The 16,553-nt window shown below is 37.1% G+C and overlaps 1 protein-coding gene across 2 annotated transcripts in view; it reads left to right on the top strand.

The window, feature by feature from the left end:
• BMT2 (base methyltransferase of 25S rRNA 2 homolog) overlaps positions 1-16,553 on the top strand; it is a 245,468-nt gene that overhangs the window by 12,265 nt on the left and 216,650 nt on the right. For both annotated transcript variants that reach the window (XR_007766741.1, XM_050900033.1), the window contains exons 2-3: positions 1,796-1,937; positions 10,959-11,132. Coding sequence is in view for 1 of the 2 variants with exons in the window: in XM_050900033.1 (XP_050755990.1) it covers positions 1,796-1,937; positions 10,959-11,132 (316 nt within the window). In the remaining variant the exon portion in view is untranslated. The remainder of the gene's footprint in view (positions 1-1,795; positions 1,938-10,958; positions 11,133-16,553) is intronic.

The raw sequence follows: 16,553 nt of genomic DNA, 5'->3' as shown, positions 1-16,553 counted from the left end.
TTGGCTGTTTCTCTGCTCTAGTGGTCAGTTGGCAACCACACTAGCACCTTTTCTTATAAAGCATATCTCTCTGAACTTGGATCATTTGGGAAATAATGAGTGATACCGCTCAAATATAATACTACATTTTTTTTTGTCCAGTCTAATAACTTTCTCATATATGCTTGTTGAATACCAAGCAGATTTCTTGCATAGCTTCCCTATTTTGTTAAAACTAAATCCTGGCCACTCCCATCTCAACTGCCATCTCACACAAGGGAGTATAAACACCTGATTTTAAACATGACTCATTTTGATGATTGTACAAGTGTGCTAGATTATTATTTTTGAAGAGAAAATTGCTGTGACATCCCTAAACCAAACTTAAATAGTGAGTAACCTGGATGGTTGGTTTAAATCTTCTAAGTATGCAACTATCTATACTTGTCCATCATACCCAGTCTTGCTGTAAGTGGAGGACAGGTGAGGTGAGAGATTGTTACTGCTTTGCACACAAGGGAAAAAATAAAAAGGTTGCCACTGGAAGAAATCTGTTATTTGCTGCTAATTATAACAAAGCACATCAAAGAAATTGCCATAAGTGGGTTAGAAACAGAAATCTCTTACTGATATGAGAAGGACACGTCATACTGTAAGCTACGTTCAGGCTTTAGCAGACATTAATAGTTAGCTTATGCTTGATACACTTTCAAAATATTTCTTTGTAATATGAAGGTGCTACAAAAACTGTTTCTGGAACCATGTAGTGAAAAGTGTGTTGGTTGTCCGAGTCAAAGCTTAAAGTATAGCTCTGCTCTTGAAAACTTGTTTTTAGCTGTATCAGCTTGTAGGTGCAAAATCAGTAGATAATTTTTATTCTACAGATTTATATATATTTATACTAGATGTGATACACATTTGTGATTAAGAAACACAAAAGGAATTAGTGAAGATCATACCAGTGAGCATGTATTTTTCCTTCTTAGGGCAGAAACGTCCTTTTAGTAAGGTATACCAAGGGTTTGCATGCTGTAGAAACCACAATAGGAATTGTGGCTAGCCATGACTAGCAGGTATCTTGTTTAGCAGTACGTTATGTAACGCAAGCTAGGAGAAGTGGATACTTAGCAGCAAAAGAGGGAAAATCATCATGTTTAATTACTTTGAAGTGCCAGAACTTAACCTGCAAGACTTCTTTTCAGCAAGGTGAGGAGCATGGAAATAAATCTGTCCCTAGAGATCAGCAGATGAGTTTATCTGTGATTTCCTCACCATAGTTGGTTTGATTCTTCAGTACTGTCCCCTAGAAGCTAATTCATTGGGACTAGCTAGATTAGACAGACATCAGTGAAGGCTTGAATTCCTTTTCCAGTGTATCCAAAGAAATCTATATTCTGGGTTAAACTTTCTTTTCGGCATTTTTGCATGTAATATCATCCACGGTATTTGCCGTGAACATGAATGCTACTAGGAAGCCTTTCAGTCTTTCATTTCTCAAATGTTTGTCATGTTAATGCTCACGCACAGAAACCTGAAAGCGAAACTCCCAGGGACTTGTATTTCACAGAACAAGCTGAACAAAATCAGTATACTGAGAATATTGCTAGTTTCTCAAGTACCCAATAGCCTCTTCCTTCTCCAAAACCTAGAATTTTGTGTTTGACTAGAGAAAGAGGACCTTGTTTTTGTTACATGCAGGTAAAGTAATCTCTTGGTGCATTATGTAACTTCTTTTAATTGGAAGATGGGGATTTTGCCATGGAGATAATGAGACACTTTGTATCTAATGTGCAGTTTTTGTTGTTGTTTTGTTTAGTGGGAGACTTTGATAAGATCTGGCGTGAGCACTGTGAGGATGAGGAAACTCTGTGTGAATATGCTGTGGCAATGAAAAACCTTGCAGATAATCACTGGGCAAAAACTTGTGAAGGGGAAGGCCGAATTGAATGGTGTTGCAGGTAAATCTTAATGTATTTGAAAGATGCAATTGCACATTTCTACTTGCAATTATTTATAATACAAGGCTTAAGCATTTTTTGCTTTTTTGCCAGTTGTTAAGATTTGTTCTAACGTGTTAATGATTTATTGCTTCCTAAAACAAATACCTTCTTACTGTTCCAACTTACTAAGGAAATAGCTTATGAAGTGTTTTGTTATGAGGTGACCCTTTTTTAAAGTATCTTCTACAAACAACTTTTTTTTTTTCTTTCCTCAAATACTGAAGCTGTTTGCAAGTAAACCTATGAGGTAATTTTCCATATGTTTGAACCTAAACTGAGCAAATGCAGTGAGTGTAGCTCAAGTTTCATTTTTAGGGCTTTTGTTTGATTCGTGTGTATAATAGTGTTTGCTCTCTAAATGCAAATCTCTGGTGCTTAATTTTAAGTCTTAATCTCCTGCAACAGGTTTTAACCTCTGTGAAACTTGTTTTAAATGGATTTTAAACTTTAAAATTCCTGTAAGTCATAAACATCTACTTTTTGTTGGGTTATTCTAATTGTAAAGTCATGATGTGAGTTCAGCTAAACTATTTCAATCCTTGAGGAAAATAAATTCCTAAAAGAGGAGAAATGTTGGTCACTCAGGGTTCTTGCATACAGTTGGCATCCAAGGCATACCATGGAATCTGTACAGCAGAATAAAACAAAATATTGTTGAAATCTAACTGGGAAGAGAATGTATCAATGGTCCTCCCTTTAGGAATGACTTTAGACAAGCAAGAGTAATCTTTTGTGCCAGTCTGTAGGTCCTGCAGGTGAGTGTTGCAAATTGCTGAGCAAAAGGCAGCAAAGAACAGCAGATGTGGTATCATTAAATTTAAATTCATTACATGGGTCCTTTGAGCCCATAAAACAAAAAAAAGGTGGGGGGAATGACTGTGAAACAGTTGATCTAGAGTACATCTTGGTGGCAACTTGAGCTGTTCTGTAGCTTCCGGAAATGGAGCAAGTAATAACAAGCTGGCTTTAAAGCCCCTTTTCTGGACATGTTTTGTGTATCCTTATCCCAGTTACAAGAGAGGTGAAATCAGTTGTAAAGATCTGTGCCCAAAAATGGACACAGCGTTCCAATGGCCTTGTCAGGGATAAATAAAATAAATATTATTGAGGTTGTAGTAAACTCCTGTTTATGCTGTTGACCTTGTTTGGTGGGTTTTCTGTGGGTTCTTGTTTGTTTGTTTTTTTTTTTTTAATTGGTGTGGCATTGATTTATGCTCACTTGTGATCCCCAACTGCCTGTTTCTTTTTTTACAGGCTTCCTCAGCTGATAGTTGTTTTCTTGTATTTGTGCTATTCATTACTTCTGTGGAAATGCTGATATTTATATTTCGCTTTACTAAATTACTCTCTCTTGAATCATATTGAATTCTAATACTGTGATTTCTTGCAGCATCTTCCCCAGCTTGGCATTGTTCGCAGATCAGTTAAGAGGAGTACTGACTGTTCCAATGTTCAGGTTATCTGTGAAAAAACTAACTGTACTGGACCCGGGACAGATTCCCATGGAACATTGCTCGATATTTTCTTACAATTGGATTGTCAACTAACATGTGAAACTTTTTCAATAGAGCTGTGTGCACTTACTTTAATTTCAGCTAAACAGTATTCCCTTAGCTTGTAGCAAGCTTGTCTGTTACCCTGTAGGACAGCATAATGTTCCTTGTGGACAAGGGAGGAACAGTTGACGGCATATGTATTGAAGGTTTTTGGCTCTCTGTCTCACTTGGTTTCTGTTTGTAGTTCCTACAAGATTTACAAAGTAAACATTTAAATGTGTGCAGTTTGGGCCTTGCAGCATGAACTCATATTAAGAAGAGAATCCACCCAGTAAGAGACGCTAAAATGCTCTGTCTCAGTATAAAGCTTCAATTAAAGCATATACCTTTTCAGTTTGCGAAGTCAAGGGGTCAGGAGTTTTACATCAGTAGAAAAAGAGGGGTACTTTTCACTTCTGTGTGTCTCATTAAACCGAGGCCTGGATGGCTAGATACCAGAACATGTCAGATTGACTTTGTGTTCTGCAATTTTTTTGTTCCTTCTCAAAGGGCCAAGAGGTATGCCAGACAGATGGCAGGACCCATTGTTGTCACTCCTCCTTGTGTCTGGGTACATAATTTCATGCAAGAACTTGACTTGCATGAGACTTCAGTGAAAGCTTTTGCTCAATGCTGTCGCTGTGTCACCATGACAGCAGGAAGGTAGCTGATGTATTAGGTGAAGTTTAATTTGGGAGTAGAATGGTGAAAATACTTTGGAACCACTGGTGTATCCCTGCTTAAGAAAGGATAGTCTGAGGTTTTTTTGTTTTAATTTGAAGGAAGATCTTTTCAGAGATTTGAAACTGAGAAGTGTTTTTTCCACTAGTTAAAAAAAAAACAAACTTTTTTCTTTCCTTCATTTTCCTTATTCTTTTATAAACTAGCACCTGATAAAGTAAATCAGAGAATGCAGAATAACCACTAGAGAAGCCACGCATACTTCTCGGGATCAAGAATAACAATTTTGCTGGAGGGTTCTCCTTTCAGAAGTCTTTCTAGCTGTTCAGTGGAAGACACTGGAAAATGCTTATTCTGACATTAATTCTTAAACCAGATGGCATAAAGCTTATTATTTTACTTCTTCATTAGTTGTTGATTTAAACAAGCACATATCCAGACTTTAGAAACTGTAGAAGATGGAAAGCAGTATGTGAAACTGTGCTGATGACCATATGCTGCGTTGTATAGGGCTAATTTTATTTATTGTTTCAGGGCAACATTATACAACTGTTAATTGGAGAGAGGGGCAGGGGGAAGAGGGATTAAAACTTTATCCCCTTCCAAATGCAGGTTAATGATCCCCTGAGTGGTGTTGTAGAAAGCCTGGGCAACACTCAACTGTCCTTCCCTTGCTTTCTTTTTATATCTTTAGAAAACTGAGTGCAGAGTAGCAAATGGTATTTGGAAATTAACACTTCTGTTTCTCTTTCATTTATATTACAACACAAAACTTAAACCTTAAACCAAAATAGGGTAAGATGATGTTTACCCTGAATAATTGTCCGAACCCTTAATTTTTGCTGGCATAGGTAGGCTGGTGAACCTTTGTGTGGATAATGAATGCCAGCCTGTTCTGGTTCTAGTTAGAACAAAATAAGCTAGACCAGCAGGTTTGCTTCTTTCTGTTGCTTTTGCATCAGTGTTAAGACTTGTGTTGACTTGGCTATTTTTTTTAAATAACAAAAAACCAAAATCTGCACTTCTAACTATCATGACAAAACACTATCTAGACCTGCATTTTTTTAAAAAGTCTTTTGACTGTTTCATGAGCAAGCTGAAGAAATACGGTCTTGAAGAAGTTTGTCAGGTGAGTGCAGAACTGTTTGGAAAAACTTGCAGAGAATAGATGTTAGAAGCTTATCTTAAAAATGTGATTTACTGAGAAGGACTCTGTCAGTGTCTGTCCCTGCATCCATTACTAATCAATATTTTCATTAGCAATCTGCTAGAATAAAGTCTGTTTATTAAATATGCAAATGAGACTAAACAGAGAAGAATTGTCACTCAGAGCAGGATTAAAATTAACAGTGTTGCTAACTATACTAAGTATTATCAACTATACTAAATATTATCAACTATACAAATACTGGTCAGGGAGTAATTGGTTGTGTCAGTCTTTTAGAAAAGCATTTGGATTCTGTACCAGGCCACAAGCTGAATATGAAACAGTCATGGGATGCTTTTGCAATAAAGGCAAATATCATACTGAAGAGTGTTAATGAGATTGTCCACAAGGTATCTAAAGTACTCCTCTGGCTTTATTTAGCATTGCTTTTAGCCAAAATATCACCTTGGCCACTGCATTTAAAAAATAACAAACAACAGCTCAACTCCAAGAAAGATAAATGATCAAAAATCTTCTAAGTCTTTCCACAAAAGCCTTGGGTTTTTCTAGAAACTGGAGCTGTCTAGTCAAAAGAGAAGGCTAAGTAATCTCTTACAGGATCTTTGAGAATAGAGTCTCTGCTAGAACTGGAAAGCTGATCCTGTTTGCGTTTGGAAGATTGAATGAATGAATGTTTGAAGTCCCTTCAACACTGTTTTGCAGCTTTTTTGATGAATGCAGTTAGCTGAGTGATTCACTTTCAGGAGAATGGAATTAAGAGGGAGGTGGCATAAACAGGAGGAGGGAAACCATTTAAGATAGAAAAAAGACTTAATGTTCATTGTTCGTGTTTGTATGACAGTCTTCATTTTTGCTCTTAAATACTACTTTGTTCTGACAAAACCATATCTGTTTGTTGAACACTGGAGCTAATTAGAGCAGCGATCATATGATAACTGGTGGCTATTTTCAAGTTCTTGGAATCCTCCAGTAATGAAGGATATTGCCTCCAGAAGCTGGCTTGGGGTGGGGGGGTGGACACAACACCAGAGAAACATCTGATTACAGACCAAATTGTGTTTCTCAAAAGGAAAATGTCTCAAAATCCTAGAACTGAGACCAAGTATGAAAAATAAAATGGAAAAATGTATTGTATACAAGTGTCTCAACTTGAAGTTTAACAAAATATAATTGTGATGATAAAAAATTATAATACTTTACATTGAGAAACCTAGTGCTCTCACCTGTGCTGAATACAGGATTTCCTTAACTTGAAGCTGGGTGCACAGGACAATCACAAAATATTTTCCAGTCCAGAGGAAACTTTTCTGCTCTTCTAGGTGTGATTAATGTGTACAAGGGCAACTGAGAATTCTCCCTTCCTTGATTTTCTTTGGAGGTTGGGGGGTGAGTGGGTTCAACCTGTAGAAGACTTGACGCATTTCTTTTTTTTTTCAGGCCAGCAGCTCTGTCAGTAGACATTAATAAACTTATTCCTCAATGTGTGGGAGGAGGGGAGAAACGTTTTGCACAAAAAACATGATGAGAAGTCCAGACTTTCCTTCAGCTCTGAAGGGAAGTATGTTATTTCTCTGTACCCTCACTGAACTTCATCTTCAATATTAGGTTTTGGTTAGTAAGTACTGTAAGGAGCATAAGTCAAGCTCACCTCTTCCTCATTATAAAGCAGAAGGAGAGAGATGGACTGTGTCCTTTTTTAGCCTGTAAAACTGGCTGCTTGAAACCCTCGAGCATTGATAACAGCTATCAGAAACTGGTTTTTGCCATAACTAAAGTTGACCACACCAGCTTTAATTTAGTTGTTTGTTATTACTTGATGAGAAGAACTAACTACTGATTCTTTCATGGCTTTTAAATTTCATATGGTGTTTCTTTGGCAAGTCCCTCCTCCTGTTTTTTTTTTTTTTTGTTATGCATTCTATTGAAACCCTTGGTTTTGGTCACTGTATTCGAAAACAAAACTTCTCTTTCATTGCTGGAGAGTATTAACAAATGAATATGTATTCATATTGGCTTTTACTGAAACTTCCTATATGTGTCCAGCCCAAATGGTGGGGTCAACTTGAACAGGTTGTTTACCATTTGAGATTTGAAGTATGGAAAACGAATTTCACTGAGGAAATACCTAGATGATTTTTTTTTTTTAAAGCAGAGACATGAACTGGACACTTCACCTGTCTCTCTGCCAGCAAACTTAAACAGTTTAGACCTGAAATGTTTATTTCGCTGTTTGTGTAAACTGTAGCAAGTGTTAGCTCAGGTAGCATTTACATTGCACAATTCTTCACAAACAAGTATGTTAATTGTAGAGCTAATATTGTATCATCAAAGACTGAATGCTTAAATGTTAGTTAAAACTGGAGCCATGTCAGTTTTCAGAATTATAAAATAGATTCCTTAATTTTATTTTTCTTTGCAGATAATTGAGATGCTCTGTTCATTACTCGAGACAGTTGTTAAATGTAGAGTCTTATATAACTGCATACTCAAAACCACAGTGTGATCAATGACGGCTTTTAATGGCCGTGAAGTTAAACATATGGCTACCTCAACAAGTTACCATGGGGTAAACTGCAGAATGCATTACCTCCTGGCTATCTACTGTGCTCACTGTTACCCCATGGTAGGTGTGAGGTCCGCTTCCATGAGGGGAGTACATAAACAGCTCCTCTGAGGCCTTGGGAGCCAAAAGGGCAACATGCAGTAATCCTGCCAGAATCATTGTAACTTCAGAAAGGTGTAAAATGGAGATAACCCTCAGTGGTTATGAAGTGCAGTGTTGCCTGGGGTTTTTTGTTTGGATGGGTGGATTTGGTATTTTTTTTGCTTCCTTGTGGTACTGCACAGGTATGCAGACTGGGATCTAAATGTGAAGAAGTTTACCCAGCCTTGGGCCTTCCTGTGGCTCTGGCCCATCTGTCCACTAGCGAAAACCCAGGAGTAGAAGATGCTTCTCCTCATGGTTGACTTTGATGGTGTCTTATGTTCAGACAAGGCAGGTCAGTTAAGAAGAATATAGAATTATGAGAACTCAGTTGACATGTTAGACAGGGGTAGAAGGACAGAAAAAATACTGATTTGCACCAGTACCAAGAATGAGGAAGAAGTGGCTTCTCAGTGACAAGAGAAACTTACACTACACTTTACAAGTAGGTGGTTCTCCTGTGCAACAGCTCATTAAGTGTTAAGCTGGGCAACATACCAGCCTCTAATGAGTTAAAAGGTCGATAACATCAATAGTTGAGGAGAAAAAACAATACATTCTCCCAAGGTTGTGAACTTTTTGATGTGTTCTGACTTACATGTCAGCATCAGTGGCAGTGCAACACTATTTAAACTGCCATTGATTCTGGATGTTTTAAGAGATGTAATGAGAAAAAAGACTTAGAATAAAAATAAAGGGACTGCAAGATGCTAACGAAGTAATAAGGTAGCTGATAAATGGTGAGGAAAGATTTTTTTTTTTTTGACTAAATGACACACAGAACTAAATAGTTCTAAATTGATTGTATGCTTGCTTAAATAATACAATATAGTGTAAAATACACTTTTATTAGCATACCAGCAATAATTCAAGTGTTTTTCTAGGGTTCTCTTCTGCTTACTGATGTTTTTAATCTCTTTCCTGCTAAGTTAAATGACTGGCTCCTTCTACTTTAACTTCATTCATTTTAGAATTGTTGTCTTTCCATACGTGCAATCTCTAGTGGATGAAGTTGGTATGGTTTCACAGTCTATATATCTGGGAGTATTGCAGCCTGGACTGCTATTCATGCTTCTGCGTGTGATCTTGCTCCATACTGTTAAGATGTGGATTTTATTTCTTGATTCCACCTAGCTTCTCTTTTGGTCTGAAAATAGCTTTGGTTACTGAGGAATTGTAACTATAAACTTGTTGATTATAAATATAATGTTTACTGAGTTTTTCTCATATAGCTGTGTTTTCTGCTCTGAGGTTACTGTCTGCATTTTAGGCTTCTATTTTATATTTAGTGCAAGAACGCCTAGGGCCTGCTTGAGCAAGTAAAACTTGCTTGTGCTTTGAGTTTTAGATACAGGTCAGTTTTGATCTTGAGGTCCTATAAGCACGTCGGCACAGAAATGTGTCCAGGAAAACTTATTTTTTTTTTTTCCCCCTCACAGCAAGAATTAGTAACCTGGACATAATGTGCTACTGTAATTACACATTTACTGACTCAAGGTGGTCATTTCCTGCCATCTTGGAGTGCAGCGACTTCTATCTGTATCTGTTTGATTGTGTAGGTTTCCCTTTAAGAAACTCAACTCTAATGACTTTTTTTTTTTTCCTTCACATCTTATATGGTGGAGAGGCTGGATATATTTGGTGCCTATAATATCACCAACCCTTAGATAAGGCCTGTGTATTCCAAGGCCTGTGTATTCCAAGGCCTGTGTATTCCAAGGCCTGTGTATTCCAAGGCCTGGTCTCTATTTGTGACTTAAATGCAGCATTATACCAACATGTCCTTTCCTGAATCTGTGATGTGAAATACTATGTTATCTTGATCCTGCTTTGTATAAGGTGTTACTAAACTACACTTGAATTTGTTTTCTGGAATGTTTCCTTCAAACCTCTGCAGCTTTGTTAGAGGAAAATTGAGTGAATTGCAAGAAAGCATCATAAAAATGGGTTGTTATGAAAACATCATTCAAACAAGTACTATTTCTGTTAAACTTTCTGTGCAAACACTTGGCTGGCACATCTAATTAAAAATACTGCTTTGTGCAGGGTGAGTCAGGCTTTTTAATTTCACAGCAACAAATTGTTTCCAATTCTAGTTCTATTTTGTGGACAAAATTCAGTTACTCTCGAACATGATGCTTGCTTCTCATACACTAATGCTGACTACTTGTTGAAGTATGCAGGTGCAATTTAACTTTTTTTGATAACGTTTATTCCTTTAAACTGGTTAACGTTTCTGTTTAAGTACGACCAGATTATTTTGTTCTGGTCCTATTAGCAAAATAATTAAGTATGGGGAAAAAATTGAAAGCTAAAATAAGTCTTCCACAATAATACAGTTACTGCAGATATCTGATACTTAAAAACGAAAAACACCCCAGGCAAACTCAATTAAAATTAAAAACTGGTGTAAGTAAGTTAGCCTGTAAGCCTGGATTATGTTTCTTTTCCCCTACATTATGTGCCTTGCAAGACACAGATGTTTCAAAAGCCCTTGCATTTATGGGGAGCTAGTTAATAACTCTTTGCACCTTAGTGGAGAACTGTGGTGCTCAGGTGACAGCTGAAGTTTACCCTCTGGTGATGTTCTGACAAGACTTCTGCTGTCTTGCTCTAAAAGTCTATCCAGATAAAACTGTTTCGAATCTCTTGACTCAACTGTGACTTACGGCCTAATTTTTTGGAAATAAAACACCATTCAACTTCAAGTGTGTCTTTGGGTGTATCGCATCTTTTCTAAAGCTGATTTACCAAAGCTGCAGTAAAATCCAGATTTGTTTAAAAGCTGACAGCACTTGTATCTCTTAAACCTCTGTCTTGTGTCTTATCCATAGTAGTGACCAAAAATAGCATTCTGTTTTTCTGGGGAATTTTTCTTTTTGTCTTTTCAGTGTATGCCGAGAATATTTTCAGAACGGTGGGAAAAGAAAAGCACTTGAGAAAGATGAAAAAAGAGCACTTCTTGCTTCTAAGACCACTCCAGCTTTAAATGTTCCCCAGGCTCCCAAGATTGAAGATCCCTTGCCAAACTTTGGCTTGACAAATCATGAAGCTATAACAGAAGAGTAAGTTTTACTTGTTTTCCAGACTTTTTTTCCCCTCTTTGTGTGATAAGACTTACCTGGACATTTTTTCCGCATAACATATTAGATCAGTCTGATGTATTTTTAATACTTTTAAGAAAGGACATTTTCATGTGACTATATATGTTTCAAGAAATCTTTATTTTGTAGTATATTTTGGTGGATGCCATAAAAAATGGCTTGTGAGTGACAACTTAGTCATCTTCATGTAAATGTTAGAGCAATTTCACTTTTGTATGTCGTTAGTGTGCAATGCAATTTATGTTAAACCTTGAGGTGAAATAAGGGAGACGTTAATTAAGTTAGAATCTAATGGCTGTTCAGCACTGTTGAAAAGTCAATTGCTTATGTAAGTACTAAGTGCCAAATGTAAATATCAGAGTACTTAAAACTTTCTCTTCATAAATAATTGCAGAGAAACTCTTGATTCCAATTATACAATTCAAAATTGCTTTTGAAGTGTATAACCCTTAATTTTAAATGTGCCAGCTTTCTGATGACTGGCTTTGCAGAAGTTGTAATATCCTTGAGGTATTTTCCGAACAACAGTTTTAATTTTGTTTTTGACCTTCACTCAAGTAAGAATGTTATTTTTGGCATTTGGAGTAGTTTTATTATTTCAGTTACAGTCCCACCCTCCTTTTTTCCTAAATAACATGGGTCATGTTTGTGGCTATTCCATGTGTGATGGAAAGAATTTAATATTTTGCAAGTATAATGGAATAATGAATGCATAAGCATATTATCATTAAATGTTACACTTATGACTTGCTTCGTATTCTTTATAGACCAGTTCTTACAACTGTCTGCAATAGTGTTTTTTCTGTTCTGTGAAGAGATTTTTGTTGTTATTGTAGCATGTCTTCTGTGATCAGCACTTGCTTTAAGTTAGATATAGTATTAGTTAGGAAAGGAATGAGCATGTTACTAATGTTATTACCAGATGTGTCTGTCTTTATGAGCTGGTATCTTTTGTGATTTCTCATGTTTGTGAAGTAACTTGCAAAAGGCATAAAGATCCCAAATGCCTATGTAGTTGAATAGTTACATGCAAAATGAAAACATTTTCCCTGTTGTTGTCCTATTATGACAAGACAAAACAGATGCTTCCAAAATGGAGATAGTGGCTTCTCATAAGCTGACTTCCCCCAGACTCCTCTTTTTAGTGCTCATTTTGCTAAGTCAGCCTCAAAATGAATACCTGTTTTTGATGAGAACTGCCAGGCCCTTTCAAACAAAGCGCTGATGAGATACTAATACCTTATAACATCTCAATAATGCTGGCCTTTGTTAACACATAATTTTAGCATTACTATAAATAGCAGTTTGTTGGTACTTGTTTGTTTAAATCAATAGGTTTGATGATCATATGCTACTTAAAGTTGATTTGTCTTCCAGTGGGAGGTCTTGTCACGATAAAGCATTAGCTCTCTCTTTGCATGTGCTCTGTCTTCATACTTTCTACAGTTTATAATGGCCGTTGTGGAGCTAACTTCACACAAGTTTCTTCTTGCTACCAGTAGTCTGTAGCCTTACCTTTTGTTCTGACTAGTGTGTATAGAAAGTAGTTAATAGAGAAGTTTTTATTAAATAATTTTAAAGTATTTGTTAATATAGTGAGTGGTGATGATTTTTAATCTTAATTCTCAAAACTTTAAAAATACATACATCCATAAAGACATACCTGGCAAAGGCAAGATTCATATTTGCCTGAGTAAGCAACAAATAATAATAAGGTTTTTAGTAGCTGTACAGACCTTAAAGCAACAAGATATAGCTGTTCTAAGTTACTGCCCAGAGAAATCAAAATTAAATTTCTTCCTCTATGCGTTATAGAAGAAATTACAGAGTTTATCAGAATGAACATAGATTGTGTATTACACAAAGCATACTTTCTTCCTGAAATGCCTTTCTACCATGTCTACATGGATCAATTAGTGAAGTCTGAATCTTGGTGAGGTCTTGGTACAAGGAGTGTGGGGGAACCTGCCCCCCACACATGCTTGTTCAAATACTGTCACTCCATTCTGGTCATGTAACGCTACAAATAAGAATTGTGGGGTTGTCTATAGGTATGGCTAAGCCTGTAACTTTTTGTTTTACTCTGGTAAGTGTAAAGACAATAATTTTGTTCTTGCCATATATAATCCTCTCTCAAATAGTATTAAAAACAGGTTGCTTATGTATTTCTGAGCTTACCATTTCTGGTAAGCCATTGTAGAGAGACTGTACTTTGCTTGGTAAGGAGCAAAGCTAGCTCAGGAATAAAAGGTTCCACAGGTAGTAAAAAAGATGCTGGGAGATGTGGTGAGAAGTAGGAAGCACTCAGCCAACTCTTAAAGGTGATGGTAGGAGACATCATAGGAACCAGAAGTGCAAAGTTTACTGCAACTCAAAGTCACCGACCTACTTCGGTGAACCCATTTCCAGTTGCTCATATTGCTCACCTCTTTGCCAGATTAAAATTGGTGAGTCTCACAGAAATAACTAATGTGAACAGTCCTTTTTTACTTTCATCTATATGAAAAGTAATGTATTGTCCACAGAATTTCCTTCCATCCCAGAATGAGTTCTTATGTCTCTAACATTACAACTGCACTTGTTGTGAAGCTGGACATCAAAGTGGCTCAGTCTTGCAAGATAAAAGTGGCTGTTATCTGCTGTTTAACAGCTCCTCCCTTCAATAAATCACTCCCCTCTTTGTTCTCTTTTTGAGTATTGGTTCTCTTCTTTTTCCATCAAATTAAGCAGTCTTGCTTTTTATCCTTAATGGTAAAAATCACAACCTTTTTGGTATGGATTCTTCTCAAGTACCGGTTTGACTGTCTCTTAAGGTACAACCTATCATTCCTTCTTTCATGTGTATCTCAGCAAGCTAGACATTCCCTTTGGATATCTTTATGCGTGGATGTTACAAAAGATTTGAGGCATACCAGTGTTGCCACTCAGAACCAGATGTATAGCTTTGTTCTGCTCTTCTGACAGCAGCATAAGGCTTCTGAATTTTTTTCCCCTCTCATCCATAATAAATAATAGACTAATTTAAAACTGTAAACTAAGAGATCAGCACTTGAAGTGATTAATTTCAGAGATAAAGTGACTTTCCTTATGGTCATATAACTGCTCTATTTCTGTCTACTTCCAAGAGAAAATGTCACTTACCTGTACAGCACCTAGTTGAATAATAGGTGCATTTTTAAGGAGGCTAATAATCAAGAGCTGCAGTCCATTTAGTAAAGTTCTTGAAATAAACAAGTGTGGGATATATTTAAAATGCACTCATTTCCCAGGTTATGTACACTTCTTTACCAGTTCCTGATCTTTAACTATTCACATTTTGTTTTTCTACCTGTACACTAATGCATTGGAGAACTGTGGATCCAAGATGTGCTTGGAGATTACCTACAGTGGCAAAATACTTCCCTTGCTTTTAATGTTGCCTTGACTGAAAATCATAAGGAAACAGGATGTTGAAGGGTGATTATCAATGAATTCAGCAAGACTGCATTTCTAACAAAGTCATTGGCTCACTGGATCAGTGATCGTCACCTAGATTACAGCTATATCCTCACTGAGGAATCTAACTTAAGAGTTACAGTGCTGAAAAAGTAGGTATCTGAACCAGTGGTCTTCAGACCATCTGAATCAGTGGTCTGTGCTCTCTGTATATGTTCAGTGACTGAATCTAAGTGCTTCTGAAGAGCTTCGAAATGATTTCAAGCACCTAACTAGGATCCTGTTCCTACTGATAACTGGCAGCCTGAGAATTGCTACTAAGCGACTCATTGCACCTGTGTTCTGGGAGGCAGCAAAACCTGACAAGCAACAGGAAGTCAAGACACAAGTGAGCATCTGAATCTCTGCTACTTTTAAGGTTTCAAAGTACATTTGCATTGAACTTGGACTACAAGGCTCCTTGGATGTGACACACCTATCAGAGTGAATTTGCCGTGTATCAAATGCTAATTGACGTGTATAAAATGCTGTTTGACTTCAGCCCATGTTTGTGATTTATGGCAACTAGGATCTGAATGGTCCCTCTGCAGTATTCAAATTCCTGTTGTACAGATTACATTGTGATTGGCATCCAAGCTGGGAAAAAATTGTTGCTATCATCTTCATTCTGAAATCTCACTCAGTACTGACTGACTTACAGGGTAGCCTGGTAATGTGTGCAGTTTTAACTTGAAGATAATTGTTGCACTACTTGCCTTGGTGATGCTGGTATTGTGACAGAAGTATCCCCTGGGTATCTTCTATTCCATGCAGAAGCAAAATCCTTAAACTTGGTATTGTTACTCTGCTGAATGCAACAAGAAATCTTCTCTTGCTTCTCCAGCATCCTCTCTGTGGTAGATCACTGGGAGCTCAGGAGGAGCACAGAGAGCCCAGATCTCTTTATTGCTGCTTAAAGATATTTTTTTCTGCAGTATTCCTTACTGCTTTGTTGTTGCTGTGAGTACAGTCATGGTTTTGTTGGACTCCATTGGCCCTGCAGATCTGTTTCTGAAAGTTTTTGCAGTTATCTGTCTCTCTAGGGCTGAATCTTTCCCAGAAAGATGACAAGTGATATTTTGGAGATGCCAATTGGAATTGGCTACAGAAACTTGAAGCAAAAAGCAACATTTGCTTGCTGGAAAGTTATCATTCTCCTCCCTGTGAACTCCCTGTGAAAGCTGTGAGTTCACATTTGTTTGCCTCTATTAATGGATTTTGGGTATTCTAAGATCTTACAAATCACGATGGAAATTTTTAGATGCAGCCCTGTAAATGATCCAATAGAAAGAGCTCAAACTGTTGGGTGCTAGTGGTGCTGTATATTTTGGGTTTTTTAATATGTGGATGCTTTCATCAAGTTGTGTTTTAAAGAACAGGCGGATGTAAAGTCTGTACTAGTGGACTTGAACAGAATTGTTTAACTCCAGCATTTACGGGTTTGTTGCAATTTCAAAGAAAAAATTAACAGCAGGGGCCTCCAAATTCAGAATGCAAGGAAAATAAAAAAAATAAAGAACAATGTCTTTGTATGATGTATTCAAGAGCTGAGTCCTTGATATTAGTGATAACTGAGTGCAACATTCAAATCCTAGTTCCTTTAAGAGGGACAGCATATCAGGTTAGACAAACTAAGTGCCAGGACAAGGCAAAACCTTTAAATGATGATGAGATAGCTGCCTGCCAGTACTTCTGTACACGTGCATTGGTTTTTATCTGATGCTATGTTATATATACTGGTAACTGCCTTAGTCATGAAGAAAATGCCTATGGTTGCAAACTTGAAGACCACAAATGTTCTTCTAGGCATTGGTCAAGGAGACTATCCTTTGGAAGATAAGGATGCTTTCAGAGGCAAGGCAGCGGTCACTATCCTCAAAAGTTGCCAGGCATCTTTTTTTCTTTTCT

The sequence above is a fragment of the Gymnogyps californianus genome, chromosome 1, assembly GCF_018139145.2.
Source record: "Gymnogyps californianus isolate 813 chromosome 1, ASM1813914v2, whole genome shotgun sequence".
NCBI classification, from domain to species: Eukaryota; Metazoa; Chordata; class Aves; order Accipitriformes; family Cathartidae; genus Gymnogyps; species Gymnogyps californianus.
This window is presented reverse-complemented; position numbering and strand designations above follow the sequence as displayed.